The 20,864-nt window shown below is 35.8% G+C and overlaps 1 protein-coding gene across 6 annotated transcripts in view; it reads left to right on the forward strand.

The window, feature by feature from the left end:
• RAPGEF2 (Rap guanine nucleotide exchange factor 2) overlaps nucleotides 1–20,864 on the forward strand; it is a 311,585-nt gene that overhangs the window by 253,020 nt on the left and 37,701 nt on the right. For all 6 annotated transcript variants that reach the window (XM_027866834.1, XM_027866836.1, XM_027866837.1 and 3 more), the window contains 4 exons: nucleotides 385–516; nucleotides 13,178–13,355; nucleotides 16,835–16,971; nucleotides 17,571–17,729. In XM_027866834.1, coding sequence (XP_027722635.1) covers nucleotides 385–516; nucleotides 13,178–13,355; nucleotides 16,835–16,971; nucleotides 17,571–17,729 — 606 coding nt within the window. The remainder of the gene's footprint in view (nucleotides 1–384; nucleotides 517–13,177; nucleotides 13,356–16,834; nucleotides 16,972–17,570; nucleotides 17,730–20,864) is intronic.

The following is a 20,864-nucleotide window of genomic DNA, read 5'->3' on the forward strand; positions in this document are numbered from 1 at the left end:
AGTGGCAAAGTCAGATTTGTTAGCCTCAACAAATGCTATGAAACTTCCTTACTATTATGCTATTTGAGTTGTAACTCTCTGATTTCAGTTATTTGCTAAACATTTTATAAATATTGAAAGCTATCAATCATTCCATCAAATATGCTAGGATTGGAAATCTCTTTTACACGAGTTTGAGTCATACTGAATTTGGAGATGCATCTCTATTGTATAAACATGAACAGCCCTTTAAGTTTCTTTTTTAATACACAAATATCTTTCCAATAAATTTGTGTGTGTATGTATGTGATAATTTACTGTGTGATATGTAAAATGATTTTTTTTATTAATGTTTAGAAGAATATGATTCAAATTGTAATCTTATTTTTCCTACTCCCACTTTAGCTTCCGGCAGATTTCACAAAACTGCACCTTACTGACAGTCTCCACCCACAGGTGACCCACGTTTCCTCCAGTCATTCAGGATGTAGCATCACCAGTGATTCTGGAAGCAGCAGCCTCTCTGATATCTACCAGGTAAGAAAGTTGATTCCTTTATCATTTTCCTCCCATCTCATTTCTCTGGGTGTACGTAGTTTTGGGGTGCTAAAAAGACAAACCATAAAAAAGCAATTAAATGTGTGGACATGTAAAAGTGTATAGATGCACATTATGTTGATATTTCCTTGTTCAGTTGTTAACCATCCAATTTAAGTGAGTAAAATAGCATTAATGTTCAAAGAGTTTGACCCCCAAAAAGGTTCTTTTTTAATTAAGTATAACATCTTACATGGGGATTGGAGGTCTGTATTAAAATCTAGAGGTGTCAAACTCAACCAGTAGCAGCAAACCCTAGTACAGTCTGAACCTGATTAAAATGTAATTGGAAAATATTTTAATAAATAAATAAAAATATAATACAGCATAAATAATGTTAATTTGTGGTTTTCTAAGTCATGTTACAGAGCATAGGGATCCTTTATGAGTTTGACAACACTGAATTCCAACACTTTGATTTTTCAGATTAAGAAACTTTTTCCCAGTCAACAAAAATCCAGCTCCTCTCCTTCCCACCCTCTAATCCCATTGAGAAAGGGAAAAAAAGAAAACTCATTTAAAAAATATGTAGTCAAGCAAAACAAATTCCTCCTTTGACCATGTCTAGGAGGAAATAAAACAAAACAAAAAACCAATACATCTTGTTCTTCATTCTGAGTCCATCACCTTTCTCTTAGAACATAGGTGACATGTTTCATCATGAACTTTCTGGAATCATTGTGGGTCACTGCATTATAAATAATTTGGTTTTGAAAAATAGTGAAAATTTAAAACACTGTTATAGAACAAGCATACAGTTGACTCTGTTTTCTGTAATAGAGGAAATATATAAGTTGTACTTGGAATTTCATTTTCACTTGGTAAATATTTGCCTGAAATGCCATAAAATACAGTCTCAAGGCTTCTTGGCTTTTAAGGCCATAAGTTCCATGAGGGTAAGGACCTGCTTTTAAAAACAAAAACAAAACAGCTTGGTATTCCCAGTGCCTAGGACAGTAGCTTATACATAGTAAGCACATAGTAGGTGTTTGTTGAATTGAATTATATCACAACTATTGCATTATTCCCAGGGCTTAGAGATTTTTCTCATCAGCTTTTAAGGGAGAATTTCTGAATACTTTCTGATGATTTTAAAATTTTTAAAAGTTTTAAGTCCTAATGTTACAGAGAAAAGAAAAATGTTTACTTTAATAGAACATAAAGAAACTTGTTTTTTGTGTTTTCTGATAGCTTTTCAAAATGCTCTTTTAATAGTTGTGGTTAAAAAAACATTTACTCAGTGGTAACCACTGAGAATAAAATACAGACATGTTTCCTCCTTTCTTTGGCTCCTTGGCATTTCCACACTTTCGTCATTAATTACTACTAACTTGTAGATGCTTCAAAAATATTAGTATGAAAAATTTTCAACTTAAATTCCACGTATAACAATTCAATTTACAACATGGTGTTTGAACACATAGGAACTGTGATTTGTTGAAAGGAAATGTACTTGGTCTTCTTGCTATGGCTTGTTTTAAGATCATTACCAAGTTTTAATAGTGTATAGTTTCTATTTTAGAAAAAAATGTTTCAATGTAACTGAATGGTTAAGATTCTATTCAGGGCAGGGATACAATTTCTCCAAGAGTGAGCTGGATTCAAAAAAATTTTTTTTCAGATAATTTTTCAAAAGATTTTTGACTTTTAAAAGCTAACTTTGGATTTCCTTTGAGTAATTTAAGGGTGTGCCAGAGTTGCTTTCTTACCAACCTTTTAAACAATTTAATCATTAAATGCATTTTATACTGTTAGCCATAAATGGAAATATTTACAAACTTTATAGAATCATCAAGTTTACTTTTACTAAAAACAAGGTGTAATTATGCATTAAGGTGTTTATTGTTCTTTAACTTTAAGATCAATGTAGATTTTTGTTATCTTATTAGTACGTTGAACTCCCATCCCTCATTAGGACAAAAGAATGAGTAAGTAAAGGTTATGTAATAGCACATGTTAATTGAAAGGTAGTGGCATATACTTTGGTCTCTAAACCTTTCATATGTTACCTATACTTAAGCTCAGTATTACGATAATATTTTGCCATATCCACATGTGATAAAGTGAGCTAATGCATTAGACAAATCACCAAAGGATAAATTCCAAGCAGTAATCAATTTTAAAATATTTGGAGGAAAACTCTACCCTCTTGGAGATTTGGGGATGAAGTGAAGGGCTCAGGAGATGAGGAAGGGTGTTCTCCTATAGTTCCATAGATTTACTGGCATAGTTGGTAACTCTGGAATATGGCTGTGACATCTTTGCTACTCAGATATAACAGGAACATGCCACTACTTCGTTGTTCTGGGTAGTAGAAACAGAATGGAATCTCCATACAACTTTTCTGCTCAATTGGTGAGGTTTCAAGACTAATGTATTCAAAAGTCAGGCCCTACCTGGGCCCTTTAACTGTTAACAGTTAACTGTTGTTTAACCAATATGGAGTAATATTTATGTTTACACACCCACGCACACTAATTCATTGATTGCACAAAGATTAAATTCTATGAGAAATTTTATTTTGAAACATCTTTTTAGAAAAATGTAATAATGAATCTTTCTCCCTTTTTTGTAGTTAATATGAAAAGATTAAATATTAAGGACTCTTTTTAAGTGGTGATTAAATGCTTTTGTTTTCTTTTATATGACACTGTTTTACTACTGTTTCCATAATATTTCTCTTGCCTGGGATGGACGTCTTCAACATAATATGTAAAAATTTTAAGCCATTACATGTCCTTATGGAAATTGCTGAACCACAACTTTATGCAGAAGAAATCAGGCTAGAAAAGAACACCGTGCTGGCAGCTAGGTGGTACAGTGCACCAGCCCTGGAGTCAGGAGGACCTGAGTTCAAATGCAACCTCAGACATATGCTAGCTGTATGACCCTCGGCAAGTCACTTAACCCCTATTGCCTGAAAAAAGAACATCATGGATATCCTTGAAGGAAAAAAGAAGTTAAATGTTTGTAGCCATCAGGATGCCATGTGAAGTACAATAGTAGAGATTGGGATAGGGACAGGGGTTGTCATTTCATTGGTGTAGAGAGTCAGGGAGAAACTTTCTGTTTTCTGCAGCTAATAGTCTAGTGCCTATTTGACTTACGTGCCTGGGATCAGACAGCTAATGTGTGTCATAGGTGGCACCTGAATTCAGGTTAGTTAAGTAAAATGATTATCAAGAGTGTAGATTTTATATCCTTCAGTGAATCAAACAACCAATTAGCAAACATTTTTTAAGCATGTTCTATGTGCCAGGCACTGTTCTAAATGCTAAGGGTATAGAAAGAGAGGAAAGGCCATTGTCTTTGCCCTCAAGGAGCTTACAGTCTAATGAGAGAGACAACATGCAAACAAATATATATAATCAAGTTATATATCAGATAATAGAAATAATTAAGGGAGAGAAGGCACTAGAAGTAAGATGGGGTTATGAAAAGCTTCTTGTAGAAGATAGAATTTGAGTTGGGACTTAAAGGAAGCCAGGGAAGTCATGAGGCAAAGTTGAAGAGCCAGTGTTGCAGGCATGGGGAATAGCCAGTATCTGGATCCAAGAGATCAAGTATTTTGTTCAAGGGACGGACAGGAAACCAGTGTCACTGGATTAAAGAATACATGTTGGAGAGTGAGATATAATGAGACAGGAGAGATAGAAGGAGGCTAGTTATGTAGGGCTTTGAGCATGAGAGGATTTTGTTTTTTATCCTGGAAGCAACAGGGAGCCACTAGATTTTTTTGAGTGAGGGGTGTGTGTGTGTGTGTGTGTGTGTGTGTGTGTGTGTGTGTTTGTGACATAATCAGACTAAAGGAAAATCAAATTGGTGGCTGAATGGAGGGTTGATTGGAGAGGGGAGAGGCAGGCCAATCCATAAGTAGGTTATTATAATAATCTGAGCATAAGATGATATGGGTCTACACTAAAGTGATAGCAGTGTTAGAGGAGAGAGAAGGGGTCATATTTGACAGATATTGCAAAGGTAAGATTAACAGATCTTGACAAGAGATTAGATAAGGGGGAAGAGAGATAGTGAGGAATCCGAGATGACTCAGGTTGAGAGCTTAAGGGAGTGGGAATTTGGTGTTGCCATCTATACTAATAGTAAAGGCAGAGAGCAGAAGGGTTTAGGGGAAAAGATAATGAATTCCATTGTGGAAATATTAAATTTAAGAAATCTACTAGATGTCTGCTATCTGAAAGGCAGTTGGAGATCCAAGATTGAAAGCCAGCCAAGAGTTTGGGGCAGGATAGTTAGAATGGATAATCATTGGCCTAAAGATCGTAATTAAATTGATGGAAGTTGATGAGATCAGCTAGAAAAGTAGTACAGAGAGAGGAGAGAAGAGGACCCACAACAGGACCCTGAGGGACACTTAGAGTTAGAAGATCTGATCTGCTGGCAGATCCAGTGAAGGAGGTAAAGAAGGAATGGCCAGATAGAGATGAAGAGAATCAGGAGAGCAAGTGATGAAAATATCAAGGAGAGGGTGATTAATAGTGTCAAAAATTTCAGAGAGGTCAAGGAGAATGATGATTGAGAAAAGGCCATTGGATTTGGCAACTGAGAGATCATTGGTAACTTTGGAGAAAGCAGTTTTAGTGGAATGATTAAGTTAGTAGCCAGACTAGTAGTTAGTAGCCAGTTAAGAAAGTGAGGAGAGAGAGAGTAGAAGCACCTATTGTTGAAAGCCTTCTCAAGACAGAAGAGATATTAGGCAATATTTACCAGGGATGAGGATGGCAGAGGTTGCAGTCTGTTGCAGGAGATGAGATAGGATGAGATCACTTGAACAGGTAAAGTGGAGGCATCTATATTAGACTCTCCTTTTGAGGAGTTTTACTACAAAGGGCAGAAGAAATATAGGATGATAGTAGGGATGGAAGGATCAGGTTTTTTTTCAGAATAGAGGATACATGGATATGTTTTTAGGCAGTAGGATGTGAGCCAGTAGAGAGTGAGAGATTGAAAATGTGGAAAACTTGGGATGACAGAGGAGGCAGTCTGTTAGAGGAGATGGGATGGAATGGGATCACTTGAACAGGTAGAGGAATAGGATAGCCTTGGTAAGGAGTAAGGCCACCTCATCATGTGAGACAGGGGTGAAGGAGGAGATAGCAGTAGAAGGCATCTGAGTAACAGATGGGGAAGAGGGAAACTAAGGAACTCACGGTGATGGCCTCAAATTTTTTTTTATTTTTGTAAAATATGAGTCAAGGTGCTCAACTGAAAGAGTAGGGAAAGGGGGAGCCAGGGCAGGTTTGAGGAGAGATGAAAAGATTTGGGGAAGCTACTATGGAGAGTGGGATAGCGAGTTAATAAGGGAGATATAGTAATATTACATAGCTCAATTGAGAACCCAGTTGAGGTTGTGTGACAAATTTATAGTGGACCCAATCGGAACGGTTGCATGATTTTCTCCACTTTTGTTCAGCAGCAGGGTGTGTAGGAGTGAAGGTGGCAAATGGTGGGAGTGATGCAAGGCTGGGGCTTTGCAGGGCTTAATCAGTCACACAGAAGGGGACTGGGGAGACAAGAGAGGAGGACAGTGTAGAGTTGAATTGCTTCACCAAGGGGTCAGTACAGGGGAGATGGCCCGTGAGAGAATTAAAACAGTCAAGGAATTGGAGGTCACAGTGCTGATTTAGAGTGGTTTTGTAAGGGAAGGCAGGAGATATTATTTTGCCTCTTTAAGTCACTCCAAGTATGAAGGAATGAAATGTTTCCATTCTGGGTTTGGTGGAGCAGGTTGATTTCCTTCTTTGTCAGATTCAGTAATTTTGAAATTCATACATTAAATTTATAGCTCAAGTGCTTTTTGCTTGGTGATGGTGTGGAACAATTAATTATCTGAACACTTTCTCAATGAATTGAAAATGTTATCTGAGTGTTTAATGATAATACAACTGTATTCAGACATTTCCTTTTTAGTCAACTGGTATCTTGGTTAAATTAACTAATCCTTCACTGCCTACCATTGTAATATTTACTATTTTCTTAATTTGTTATTGAAATTTTGTTTATATTATGGCCAAGTGTAATAGTATGTTTTTTGGAGAACAGCTGTTTATAAGAAAAATAGATTCATGGATCTTTTTTTTTAAAAAATCATGGAACTGAATATTTAGATGCTTTTGGTGTTGTTCTGAGAATATTTCTATTTAAATATTAATGTAGAAACTAAATCTTTGTGTCAGATGTTGCATGAGAAAGATAAATTCATTTAGTGAAGGAATTATATTCCTAAAGAAGTTTATGAGCTTTTTCTCTGGAGAGAATACAGTTAGGGACCCTTTTAACAAGAACATTTTTTAAGGTGGTTGTTTTTAAGCGTCTTCTAGAATGAGGAATCTTAAAACATGGATCAAACTAAATTTACTACTCTTTTAGGATAGCCAGAAAGAACACAGCAAGAGTATTCTTTGTTTATGGACTAGAAGGTGCATGTTCAAACAGTTTCATCTTTTATAGGCTTGAAAAAGTATAAGGCATTTTATTGTGGCTTCTTACATAGAGTAGCAACTTTCTCAATGAATGCATGGGTATTTATTCAATCTAGAAGTCATTTGACATTAAGAGAAGCTGAGCCTGTGAGAATTTTCTCCAAAGTGGGCAAGGTGGGGACTATTGTTTCAGCCTTTTCCCATGATATCTTTGCTTTATCCTGCCAACAGATTGCACACCTTCCGGCTTCATAATATGCCCTCTTGTGTGTTTTTCCTGATATGGTGAACAATCAGAGTTGCCATTGAAAAGTGGGAAATGGGGGTGGGTTAGGGTATTGTTGCATAAAATGTGGGTATAATTCACTTTATAGAATAGAAGTGTTCCTGAAAATCCTGTTTGAAATACACTGGGAAACCTGTCGTGTAAAGGAATACCCTATAAAAATTAAGAATCCTTTTGTAATATGAATAATCACTCCCACATTTGCCTATTTTTAGAATGTCTTTTAAATATTATGTATATGATGTGGGTTTTTTTTTTAAATGCATCTTATATTCCTAACATGGGATATAGCTGTATAAGACCATTTCTGTGAGGTTTTCTTTGCTTCCATAGAGCAATCTAAATCACAGTGACACAGTGATTAAATATGAAGGGTCAAGAGGTGGTTTTCAGAAAAAGTTCTGAGATGAAGATAATTAATTCAGAAGCCTTATGTCAGCACGTATTCTCTGAATGGCCTCTTGTAAATTCTGTATGTGTGGGAGGGATTATGGTATAGTGGAAAGACATCAGGGTTCTTCTGGTCCTGCATCTGCGGCTATCTTAGGTAAGTTATTTCATTTCTGACCAGCTGTTTTGTCACCTGTAAATGATGGGGTTGGATCAGATGGTTTGTAAGGTTCCTTCTTGGCCTTGAAGTTCAATGACTGACCAGCCAAGTTATATGGAATGTAAACCTTTTTGGTTGACTGATACAGCTATATCCCCCTCTCATTGTAGCATGTTGGTCATTTGTTATTTTTGAACCATGTTCAGGGAAGATTGTTACTCTTGTTTTATTCTTGTTTTTGTATTTAGTGAAATCTAGGAAACTTTTGTTAGAAAAGGAAATAGGTGATCAGAATTCCAAGTTTACAAGACATATCTTAGTCCTTAATCAGGAAAACATAAAATAATTCTGTCTTACTCCCTTCTCCATGTTAATATTAGTGCCTTCCCTCTAAAATTTTCCCATTTTATCCTGTCTATATTTTGTCTGTACATTGTTGTTTGAATATTCTTGCCCATATTAGACTGGGATCTTTGAAAGCAGCAACCAGTTTTTGGTTTGTTGAAGTTTGGGGTTTTTGTTTGTTTGTTTGTTTTTTGCCTTTCTTTGTATCCCCAGTGCTTAGCATAGTACCTGGAACATAGTAGGTGCTCAATAAATGCTTATTGACTGGACTACTGTATATGATACTGATTTAGATATAGGTTTCACTCCTAGAATTATGGGGAAATAACAAGTACATACTGAGGAAAAAAATAATCAGACTATAATTTACCCGTTTTATACAAGTCAGATTTTGTGGAGAAACTATGACTGACATGAAGACCAGTGATTTAATTATTAGCTGTACTTATCCTTCACTGCATTTCTTTTTGGCTGTCTCATCATGTAGAGATGATCTTGTGCTCTTGAAGTTTATTACAGAGAAATACAGTCTGTGCAGGTTCTACAAAGTAGGGGAAAAGTCTATGACTTTTTTGAGTTAGGCTGTATGTCTGTATTCCTAGACCCTGTCTAGGGAACTGTAGAGAGAGACTATATTAAATTGGCTGATAACAATCCCTTGAAGCTTCTAATTTCGGGTACCATGGATCACTTGGAGATTTATCTGTAAAGCTGTCTTCTGAAAGTATCAAAAATGCCTGGTTGTATTATTATCTCACCTGTACCTGGTCCTACAGCAGGACCCTGATGATAATATCATATCCAGGGGAGGAAGGATGGAGCAGATTCAGTTAGGACAGAAATTCACGGAGCTGACGGATACACATGTATTAAAGCCTCCAGAAGTAGGATTCACTTGGGGGGAAAAAAAGCAGAAAATAGAGAGTAGGTTGCTTTATAGCAGTCTCTGTTTTCATTCTTTCTAGATGATGATGTAAGGCTAAGATTCCTTTGAATAAAAAAAATAGTTGTTCACCACATAAATGATTTTAGAGCTCATTTTGATTGATAACAGAAATACTTCATTGACTGAAAAGGACTATTGTTCCCAACATGAAGCTCTAAATACTTTTGAAAATGTCTTTTCAATTGGATACAGAGGAGAAATGAATGTTAGTCATTTGGTATCATGTGAGATAGGTTGGGATTTTTTTTTGGAGGGGGAAGGTTTTGATTCATGGAGCTTTTTTGGCTTTTGCATTTTCAAATCGGAGGTAAAATTTAAGAGTTTATTTTGAGGAATAAGATATATCTATAAACAACAACTTTAATAACAAAATATAAGAAATACTCATAGAATCATAGGATTTTGGTGTTAGAAGGCACCTTTTGCATGATCTTGTATTTTCCTCCCTTGTTTAAGTTATAAAACTGAGACCAGAGATGTCAACATTCAACAAACATTTTTATTAAATGCCTCTTACTAGGCAGTGACTGTGCTTGGCTCTTGATATACAGAATGACTAAATTAACTAGTGACATAGTAGTCTATATAATTGTCAATGTTTAGCTGGAAAGAAAAAAGATTCAGGGGACGAGATTGCTGCAGTTATCTATTTGAAGAGTTGTCACAAGAATATAGGATTAGACTTTTTCTATTTGGCCCTCGGGGGTAGAATTAAAAACAGATAGGAGTTAAAGAGGCAAATTTAAGGCTTCACATAAAGGAAAACTTTCTAACATTTAGAGTTGCTCAGAAAGTGGAATGATCTGCTTTGAGAGGTGCAGGTGATAGATTTCTTCTCCTTAGAGATTTTCAGTGTCTAAATGTCTACTTTTCAGGTATATTAGAGTGGGGGTTCTTTTCATTTATGGCTTAGACTAGATAGACTTTTTCAATTCTAAAAATTCTGTAATTCTATGACTTCTAGTTTCAAGTAGTTGAGTATGTAGTTGCTTGAAATATTATGGCTCTGACAACTTCACATTGAATTTCCTAGAAATGAAAATTACTTCTGCAGATGGCAAGAAAAGTGTAATAGCAGTATTTTTTGTTTGTTTTTCATTATCTTTGAATATTTGATCATATTTAAAATATTTTAAAAGCAAGTGCTAAATATTTCTAATCAGAACTTTTTTTTTTCTATCTAGGTTTGGGGGAGAGAACTTTCACTTTTAGAAACCCTTCATCATAATTTAAAAAAATGATGAGAGGTGAAAATAAGATAGGGACCAAAATGTGACATATAATTGATGTAATTAGCACATATTTTTTTAGGTAACATACTTTCCAGCCTTGTGTTACACGGTTACCTTAGTAATTTAGGGAAAAGTCCAGCCTTCATACAGTGTCACAATTAATAATAATAAGCATGTCAAGACCTTTTGAACATTCCTATCCTGTAATTGAACAATATTAATTCTTTACCTGCTAATTTTGAGTCCTCTTTGAGCTCGATGCTCAAGTCAGTGGACGTTCTACTGAGATATGACCGCCTTCTCACTTGATTTCATATTAAAGATTACGTGTAATATGTAAGGTCAGAACCTAGATTTAGAGTGGAGAGAAACTTTAAAGATCTAATTCAACCTTCTTCATTTAAAGATGAGCAAACTAAATCCCAGACAAGTTAATTGACTTGCTCAAGGTCACAGAGACATTCTATGGATGAACAAGGTCACACAGTTAATAAGTAGAAGAGGAAAAACTCAAGTTCCCTGAAAGAGGTCCAATATTCTTTCTACCACATATGTTTGGAAATTTGACTGAAGAGTCAAAAATCTCAGTGTTCAAATAAACTTGCAAAAAAGTAACTGGTTATGATTGGTTATTGCCTATACTGGCTTCAGAACAGCCCATGGTAATAACAGCCAATGCTGATCTCAGTTACTTTGGCCATCACTTTGGCAGATCACCTGTGCCTGATAGTAACTCATGATATTCCCTGGATTTTAAAATCTGACTGCATGTTTTAAGGGCTTCCCAGTTAAATCTGCATAACTCCTTGTCCTCGCCTTCAAGCCCTCTAGAATTGAGTTATCTAGAATTTTCTATTAAGTCTCTTGTTTACACAAAGGGATAAGATAGGCCTAAGTTTTTTAGCTTTCTTCTCTCACTTTTGACTCTGCCTACTGCACATATGGTTTTGGAACAGAAATCCTACTTAGATAATGTGATTGGAAAGTCATTGTCTTGACAGTATTTGTAGCTGATTATATTTCTTTCATATAATGATTGAAAGCTTCTTTCATATGAACCCAAGCCTTGGGAAAAAAAATCACTTAAAGCTGAGAGGGAAATGGGGCAGTGAGTTTATTAAATATTTGATTTGAAAAGTAAATTACTGAAATAGGGATATACATATACATAAACATAAATGTATTAAGTTATATTTTAAAATTTTAAACTCTAAAGCCAATAGTTATTTCTATTTTGATTCTTTGTACCTTTCTACATTTCTTTTCATCATCTTGAAGTTCCCCTTTTAAGAATGACTCCAACATCTTAATTTCTTTGGGAAACCTCCTTATTTTGCCTTGTTGGATTGCCCAAAGTTAAGGAATTGGTAGTAATACTTTGCAGATACTTGTTAATGCTGGGGTCATGGGCAAGTCAGTGTGTCTCCCTGAAAGACTCCATTTCCTCATCAATAATTGGAATATTAGTATTTCCATCACCTACCTTCAGATAGTTTTCAGGTTCTGCTGAGATAATGTATAGGAAGTATTGCATAGGTGTGGTCTTTATTACTGTGTCAATAAATGCCTACATATATGTATGTGTTCTATATATAGTGTATTTATATGTAAATACATACATACATACATATACATTATTACACATATATGCACACATAAATACACATACACACGTGTGTGGAGGAGTAAGCTATATACTGAGAGGTCCTCCCCACCCCACCCCCCCCAAAAATTTAGCTTAAAGCTGCATTAAGATTTTTAGGATACCCTGCTGAATCTATCATCCTAAGGTTTTAGCACTCTCTCCTCTCCTTCTCTCTCTCTCTTTCTCTCTCTCTCTCACATCTCTCATCTCTCATCTCTTTGTCTTTCTCTCCTTACCCATGATCTCACAGCTAATAAATGGCAGAGATTGAACTTGAACCCAGGTATTCTGACTCTTAAATCCAATGTTTTTGTTACTGCATCATTACCATGGAAATAGAGCTGGATTTGGAGTCAAAGGGCTTGTGTTCAAATTCTGGCTCTCCCTGTATGATATTGAGCCACCCATTTTAATCTCTGAGTATTGATTGTAAAATGATTGGTTTGGATTAGATGATATCTAAAGGGCTTTCTAGCTTTATATTTGCAAACCTATAATCTGTATTTTTGATCAATTAATTAAGAGAAAATATAGCCAATAATTTTTGCTTTATAAATCCAGCTCTGAACAAGTAAGGGATAGGGTTGGGGACTATACCTGTGATTTCGTTGCTATAGGAAATTCCCAGATGAGGAAACTCCCTCTACCAATTCAGATTAGTACCTTTTCTGCAATTTATACTCTTAGATAGTTGCCTGGAGTACTGAGAGGTTAAGTCACATAACCATCTGGTCTTCAGAGGCAGGGCTCCAAATGAGCATGGACAATAAAATTGTGGAATTGAGCGTGGCCCACATTACTCTCCTCTCACAAATGCCGTTTAATAATAATAATAATAATAATAATAATAATAATAATAATTAACTCATTAAAACTAAACCCTAACATTGAAACATCCTGTTGTAACATCATTGCAGTCAAAACATGGCCTCCATTGAGTGAATTGCTCCCTGTATTTATTGGTTTTCTCTTATATTAGGTTTTTGCAGAATTAATACAATATTATATGGGGACCTTCTGGTATATCATAATAACTGATAAATCAACATTCACACAGGAAGGAAAGATAATTTTTCAAAGGTCCAGTTAATCATGTGTGGGTTTTGTGGGGTTAAGTGGTTGTCTTGTTCTAAATGAATATCATTCCGTCCTTTCAGGCCACAGAAAGTGAGGCTGGTGATATGGACTTGAGTGGGCTGCCAGAAACTGCAGTGGATTCAGAAGATGATGATGATGAAGAGGACATCGAGAGGGCCTCAGATCCTTTGATGAGCAGGGATATTGTTAGAGATTGTTTGGAGAAAGACCCCATTGACAGGACGGATGATGATATTGGTAAGTTGGCATGAGGAAAGGAGTCAGAGAAGAGTTTAAATTATTTAACCATTGCCCAATTTTCAGACCTCCTAATGGCAGTCATGAAGGGGAAAGTTACCCAAAATTATTGAATTAGGGTTACTTTTATTACCTGTTTTAAGTTTCTGATATACAGCCTTCAGTATTTCACTGAAAACAAATCCAGTGTAATCTGTCTGTCTTCCGTTTTCTGTCTCTGCTGTGTCTATCTGTCTGTCACACACACATATCCATCCATCAATAGCTGGTATTTACGTAGTGTTCAGTGTTTTACAAAGTGCTTCCATTAGGAAAAAGAAATACTCTGTGGTATAAGAATTATTATCCCTCCTTTGAGAAGTCAGGATATTCTTTGGCTCAGAATGGTCAAATGATTTGCTCAAGGTCTTAGCATTGGTAAATAGAGGAGCGAGGCCCCAGAGACACAAGAATCCTGAATCCTAACCACAATCAGAGAAGGTTCCCTGTGCAGTTTCTTCACCACTCTTTGGGGGTTCTTGCTCTCAAGTCACAGAGGCCCAGGGAATACATGCCCAAGGTCACCCAGGCAGTAAACATCCCAGCAGGATTTGAATTCAGGTTTTCTGACTCCCAAGCTCATTCCACTGAACCAGATTGTTCTTCTGAAGTAAAAGTGGTAGGTCTGCTGTTCTACCTCATAGGGTAGTTGTGAGCAAAGTGCTATGTAAACTTCAAAATTACATGTAAGTGTGAGTTGGTAGATAATAATAGGTGACACATTCGATCCTTTTTTGGGTGATCTGTGGACAAGAGCCAATTTTCTAGTATCAGATCACAAGCTTGAAATTCTCCAGAATGCTAAATAGCTTAAAAACTATATGTAGTTTCTAGGGCCCGCATCTTTCCCTATAACTAGGAAAACACATAGACTATCTTGGAAAATGATAAAGGGGGGGGCGGGGAGTTTGATAAATGATGTCCTTTCTAACTTGAACAAAAAAAAGTTATAAGCCAATGATGTTATAGGAGGAAAAGAAGCATATACCTATGAACAGTCTAGTGTCATGATGAAGAATGGTAAAATTAATCTGACAAATAATTTACTGACCTTGGGCATGTATTCCCTGAGCCTCAGTTTTCTCAACTGTAAAATAGCAGGAGGAAAGTTGACTAGATTGTCCACTGATGTCTCTAGAAGCTCTCCATGCGTGATCCCAAATTCAGAATTCTTCCTCCTACACTATGCTACTTATTTATTTTTCACTTTAATTTCCTTACATCATTATCCATGGTGAATTAAAGCCCCATAGAAGGCGAGACTAAATAATTTGCCAATATAAACTTACATGTGTAAATATCATTTAAATGATCATCATTTAGCGTAAAACTAAAACATAATAGAACCACAAGAGATTTGGAAATGTTTTGTAGTCCATTTTTCCACAAATAAAACCCAGTTAAGAACTTTTTTAATCCTTCACCTGGTGATGTGAGTTTGACCGTTCAGCCTTTCTCTAATCATTTGTGTCTTCTTTGATATGAAATGTGGCTACATTGAGACTAGTCATTGATTCGTTCCTTTTGAACTACTTCTTCCTTTGTCTTCTCAACCTGGAAAGGTTTGAAATAGAACCTGGTAGAACTGTATTCCTGTCTAACGAGAACTACCCTACTTAATTCTGAGGAGTATCATTAGCAGGTTGGCTTAAGGAGGATGAGTTTTGGAGCGCAGCAACTCTCAAGAACAGAGCTAAAGGGTTACAATCTGCATTTCTAGAAGTAGTATCAACGTCAGCAAAATCACAGAGCTTTGAAATATGTTGCCATCCTCTAAGAAATATAGGATCAATCAGATTTAGAGCTGGAAGAGACCTCAGAGGACATTGAGTCCAACCCTTTCACTTTACAGATGACAAAACTGAGGCTGAGAGAAGCTAACTGACTTGCCGGGGTCATATAGCGTATATATATCTGAAGCAGGAGTTGAGCCAAGTCTTCCTGTCTCCAGGCCCAGTAGTCTGTCCACTGTGCCACTTCGCAGCCCGTATTAAAATGGGCGATCTGTAAGGAGTGGTACTTAGTCTGTGTTGGCTACAGTATAGAGTATATGGGGGAAGAGGGGGGGTAGAGCAGGATAAATACAGGCTATTTTAGAAAACAATTTTAGAGTAGGAATCTTCTAAATATTTTGAATTTTTGATATTAATTTAAATGAATATTCATTCATTTAACTTTTTAATCCTTCATTCCTTGTTTCCTGATCCCATCATTGTAAACTTTTTTTTTTTTTAAAGCATGGTATATCAAAATCCTGCCAATTCTTCTTTCTTTAGTAATCTCCCTGCTACTTGTCTGTCATACTTGGTGTTCTTCTTTATCCAGGATAATTTAGTTGCTACAAAAGAAGCTTGAATATTATAATTAGGTTGAATGAATACTAAGAACTCACATTTACATAGGTTTATAGTTCTAAATCCTTTAATTTGATCCTAACTGTAACTCTTTGAAGTGGGTAGTAAGTAAGCCCCATTTTACCAATGAGACTGAAACTTAGGAACGTTGAGAGATTTATTTGGAATCACTCCCCTAATGCCTTAGCAAAGTATTCTACACTTAGTGGGTGTTTAATAAATAACTCCATGTGAAAGGTTCAATAGAATCGAACAGAGTAGAAGGAAACAAGTTGGACATTCCATCTAAGGAATAAGACTTTTGAAAGACATCTTGAAAAGTCAATGTTTTTCCATTTCAAGACCAGGTAGAACTACACCTAAATGATATGAGGGACAAGATATTGGTGTACCCTTTGGAAAGTTTGAGAACTGTATCCCTGTCCTTTGCAATTAAAAATTATAGAATAGCAAAGGGGTGTGGTACCCAGAAAGAGGCATTTTTGTGCAGAAAAATTACAGGGAAGGGAAGAAGAGGAGTAGCTCAACACACCCCACTTAGGAACAATGGCAGAATTCATTCCAGGACAGCAGTTAGGGTGTGAAGGGTATGCATTGGAGAAATTAGAATGTTTAACCTAGAAAAGGGGGATTCTTAGGCAGGAGGACATGGACAGTGTCTTTGTATGTCAAGGACTGTCATGTGGAAAAAGGATTCTCATTTTTCTACTTGGACTCAAAGGACAGAACTAGGACCAGTTGTGAAGAGGGGAATTTCAGTTTGATGTAAAGAGAAATCTCGTAATGGGAGCTGTTGGGAGGTGTTGTGCTCCCCCTCCCTGGAAGCCTTCAAGCAAAGACAGAATGACTGCCAGTTGGGCATCTTTTAGAGGGACTTCTTATTCAGTTACTGGTTGGACTGGAGAGCTTCTGAAGTCTGTTTCCACTCTTAGGTCTGATCTATGCTTGTGTGACGTGCCATTTATCTCCACAAAGACAGGATCATAGAAAAAGGAAAGAACCCTAAAATACTCTCGTTAAAAACAGTCAATAACGAAATCTGTTATTTTGTCATTTTAAAATCAAGGGTATGTTTTTGCTTTTCAGAACAACTTCTTGAATTTATGCATCAGTTGCCTGCTTTTGCTAACATGACAATGTCTGTTAGAAGAGAACTCTGTGCTGTGATGGTATTTGCAGTGGTGGAAAGAGCAGGAACCATAGTGTTAAATGATGGAGAAGAGGTAAGTAAAACTTCCCTCAAATTATGGAGGACGAGTTATTATCTCAGAATTGATCATTAAAATAACATTAAAAACTAGCAAATGCTAAAAACTTTATTTCCTTCCCAATCCCTTCTTCTTTTTTTTTTTTTTAACCTCTTTGCTATCCATGTCTCCATCTGTCACCTAAGTTTTAAGTAATGTAGACACCATTAAGCCCTGGCCTCCCATCTTTCTCCAGGACAGTATTCCATTCTACCATTTCAAGGGGCTTCACTGGAATTTTTCTTACTTGGTCATATTACCAAGATTTATAGTTATCTTACCTTTAGTGTTTTATGTTTTAACCAATTTTGTTTCTATTAGAAACATTCTAGCTTTTAGCTATTTACAAATATAATGTTTTTCTAAAAGAATGAGAAGAAGTATTATTTATGACTGCGTAGTGTGTGGTTGTTGGGGTTTGCATTCCCCTCCTCCCACTTTCTTGGAGTTGGGGGGGTGTATTAGAGATGATTTCTGGGTTTGTAATTTTAGAGGTGGATTGGGGTGGGGGGGAGACTATCAATGAAAATGACCATTCTTACCATCTTTGTAATTTTTTCTTTTTCTGTGTTTAGCTGGACTCCTGGTCAGTGATCCTAAATGGTTCAGTGGAAGTGACATATCCAGATGGAAGAACAGAGATTTTATGTATGGGGAACAGTTTTGGTGTCTCCCCTACTATGGACAAGGAATACATGAAAGGAGTAATGAGAACAAAAGTGGATGACTGCCAGGTAAAAAAAATATAAGAAACATATGTTATTGTTCTCTTGCCAAGTGCCTGTTTGCAAAAAGGTGTGCCCTGGTGTTGAGAAGATTTTCCTGAAACTTGTGCAGTGCCCTTCAGCCTCTTTGTAAATTATACATAGTACATTTATAAAGATTTAAAATTGTTTATGTTCAGTTCAATTCAATAATTTTTTGGTGCTTACTAGTTACAGAATCAGGTGCTAGAAATGTAAAGAAAAAAAGTATCCTTAAGAGAGATTAGTGTGGCCTCAGTATGAGAATAAGTATAAACATAAACACGTCTAAAAAATAAACGTATCCAAAATGCTTTAATTTTTCAGAACTGTGATGGGTAAATAAAGAGTATTTTACCATTATTTAGAATCACTAAGAATATCATTGAGTACCATGCTTTAGAACAAGGATGGGGGGAAGAAATTAAAGCAAAAGAATTAATTGCAAGTTTAATAAGTGTTGATCCAGGGGCAGCTAGGTGGTACAGTGGATAGAACTCTGGCCTTGGAGTCAGGAGGACCTGAGTTCAAATGTGGCCTGAGACACTTGACACTTATTATCTGTATGACCCTGGGCAAGTCACTTAACTCCGATTGCCTCACCGAAAAAAAAATAAGTGTTGATCCACGTGCAAAAATTTTCCCCTAATAAATTATTAAACCATAAGACAATGAACTAGAATTGTTGTGAAGAAAGTAGTTAGTGCCAATCAGTAAAAAAGGGATTACTAGTAGTATTCAAAAGAAATCTGAGTCTTAACATTGTGAAAATTATTATGTATTCCATAACATTTGTGAATATAGTAGAAAGAAGATGATGACTATATGAAGTAGAGAGAACATTTATTAAAATAGGAAACAGAAGATGTGAGACTTCATTACTTTTGGATTTAGTTACCCATTGACTTCTAAAGAATGTTAGTGAGAAGAACCAGAAAAAAAAATAATTATAGAATGGAGTGGGTAGATTCAACATCTTTCAACAGAGGAATAGCAATTAAATATATATTGGCTGTGAAAGAATTGAAGCAGATCAAATCCAAAGGCTGAAGGGTCAATAAAACATAAGATTAGTTGAAACAGTGGGGAGAAGTATCAGACTAGGAAATTACCATAAAATATGGAAACTGGGAAAAAATCTACGAGAGTAATAAATACAGTGAAATATTTAAATTCAATCACAGCTTCTTGTCTGATTGGATCAGTTGGTGTAAAGTGTAAATTTTTAGTTTTGCTTGTTTATTTTTCATCCATACCTTTTAATACATCTAGATGAGAATTAGGTTTTGTTTTGTTTAGTTTTTAACTTGATTTTTAAGAAAAAATATAGTAGCTGATCTGTAAAAAAAAAAAAGTTGTGAAATGCCAATTTGAAAATTTATAATTGAAAAAAATCTATAAATATAGATTTATCTACCCGTTTACTCAGGTAATGATAACAAATGGCTCAGGGAGAAATGGAATTTATGGTCATATTTACCTTGTCAAGTAACTTCATTGTTAGTGGACATTGTGGGGAAAATAACAACATGGCTTTAATGAAATATTTATATTAAATGTTGGTAGAGAGACAACAAAATAAAGACTAGTCATCTCTCAATTATCCATTGTGTGGCAGTGAGAAAAAAAAACAGATAATCTCTGAAATCATCTGTATTTATATTTTCATTGCATTCTTGTTCTTTGTGATCCTAAGAATTTAATTCCTTAAAAACATTAATGAATTATTAGTGAAGTCCTAAATCAAAAAAGAAGGGAAATTATCCAGTTTCTCAGTGCAAATTACTGATCAGCTCTTCTCTGATTCCTGCTGGGGAGATCTTGGGATGGTGAATTTGGTTAGGATGCCATATTCATCTGTTAATGAAAAAGAATGACATTTATTTTATAAGTAGTTATAATAGTAGAGGGAAGCATATCATTGTGTCTCAAGGTATCAGATAGTAATGTTAAATGAAATAATCGATTGCTATCTAAAACAGCATTAAGTAGACCAGAGCACATAAAACACGTGTCTGGGAAAAGCAAAGTTTTGAGGTATTTTGTCATGCTTCTATAAATGCAAGTCATACTTTGTATGACTGAAAAAGTTTCTTGACTGACAAGTTTTTTATTATTTATAACATGGTTGAGTTAAAAAAATAGTTACTGAAAGTTTCTTTTTCTGTTGTACTCTTAGAAAGTGGACACGCAGTCCTTCATTATTAGGTACAATCTATTAGGTATGATCTAGGATGGGGCACTGGACTTGGAGTCAAGGAGACCTGAGTTCAGATTGTGCCTCAGATACTAGCCGTGTGATCCTGAGAAAGTTACTTTACACCTCTGTGCTTCAGCTTTGTCACCTGTAAAAGTGAGGGATTTCAACTTGGTGAAGTATTATGGTTCCTTACAGCCTTAAATATCCTATCACCATGAGACAGTCATTGAGTCAGAACCTTAACTTACATGGAATGGGACAATTGTACCTATATATGTAAATATATAGTAGGGGGAAAATATAAATATATTGACTTTGGCACAGAGTATGAGCTAGAAATAATTATGTGAGTTTTATAGCCTGTTAGCAAAACTTTCCACAAAGGTTACATAAATATATAGTTCTAAATGTATATTGAAGTTTATAATCTCTCTTATCTTTGAACTTTAATGCATGGGGATTATATTATGTTTAGTATTTTTTTTCTGTTTGAATTGATCAATCCATAAGTATTTGTTAAGCATCTTCTGTGTGTCAAGTATGGTACAATATCCTATAGTGGAAAGAAAAAGTCTTGTCTCTCTCTCCCTCCTCCCTTTTTTCTTTCCTTCCTTCCTTGTTTTCCTTCCCTTCCTCCCCTATATCATTCTTGATCCAGCTCCTCCCATCTATGTCTCTTCCAACCTCCTCTCATCCACATCCGGTCAGCTGCTAATTTGCGCAAAAGGAAGAATAGTCCACATGAAGGATTTTGATTTCTTAGCAGTGCCCAATATAGTTTAAGATGGAGAATGCTGTATTAGGTGACTTGAAGTCATTGTCTGAATTTTTTTTTTTTTTGGGTTAGGCAATGGGGTTAAGTGACTTGCCCAGGGTCACACAGCTAGTAAGTATTAAGTGTCTGGGGCTGGATTTGAACTCAGGTC

The sequence above is a fragment of the Vombatus ursinus genome, unplaced genomic scaffold (genome assembly GCF_900497805.2).
Source record: "Vombatus ursinus unplaced genomic scaffold, bare-nosed wombat genome assembly UNPS02014784.1, whole genome shotgun sequence".
In the NCBI taxonomy this organism is placed as follows: domain Eukaryota; kingdom Metazoa; phylum Chordata; class Mammalia; order Diprotodontia; family Vombatidae; genus Vombatus; species Vombatus ursinus.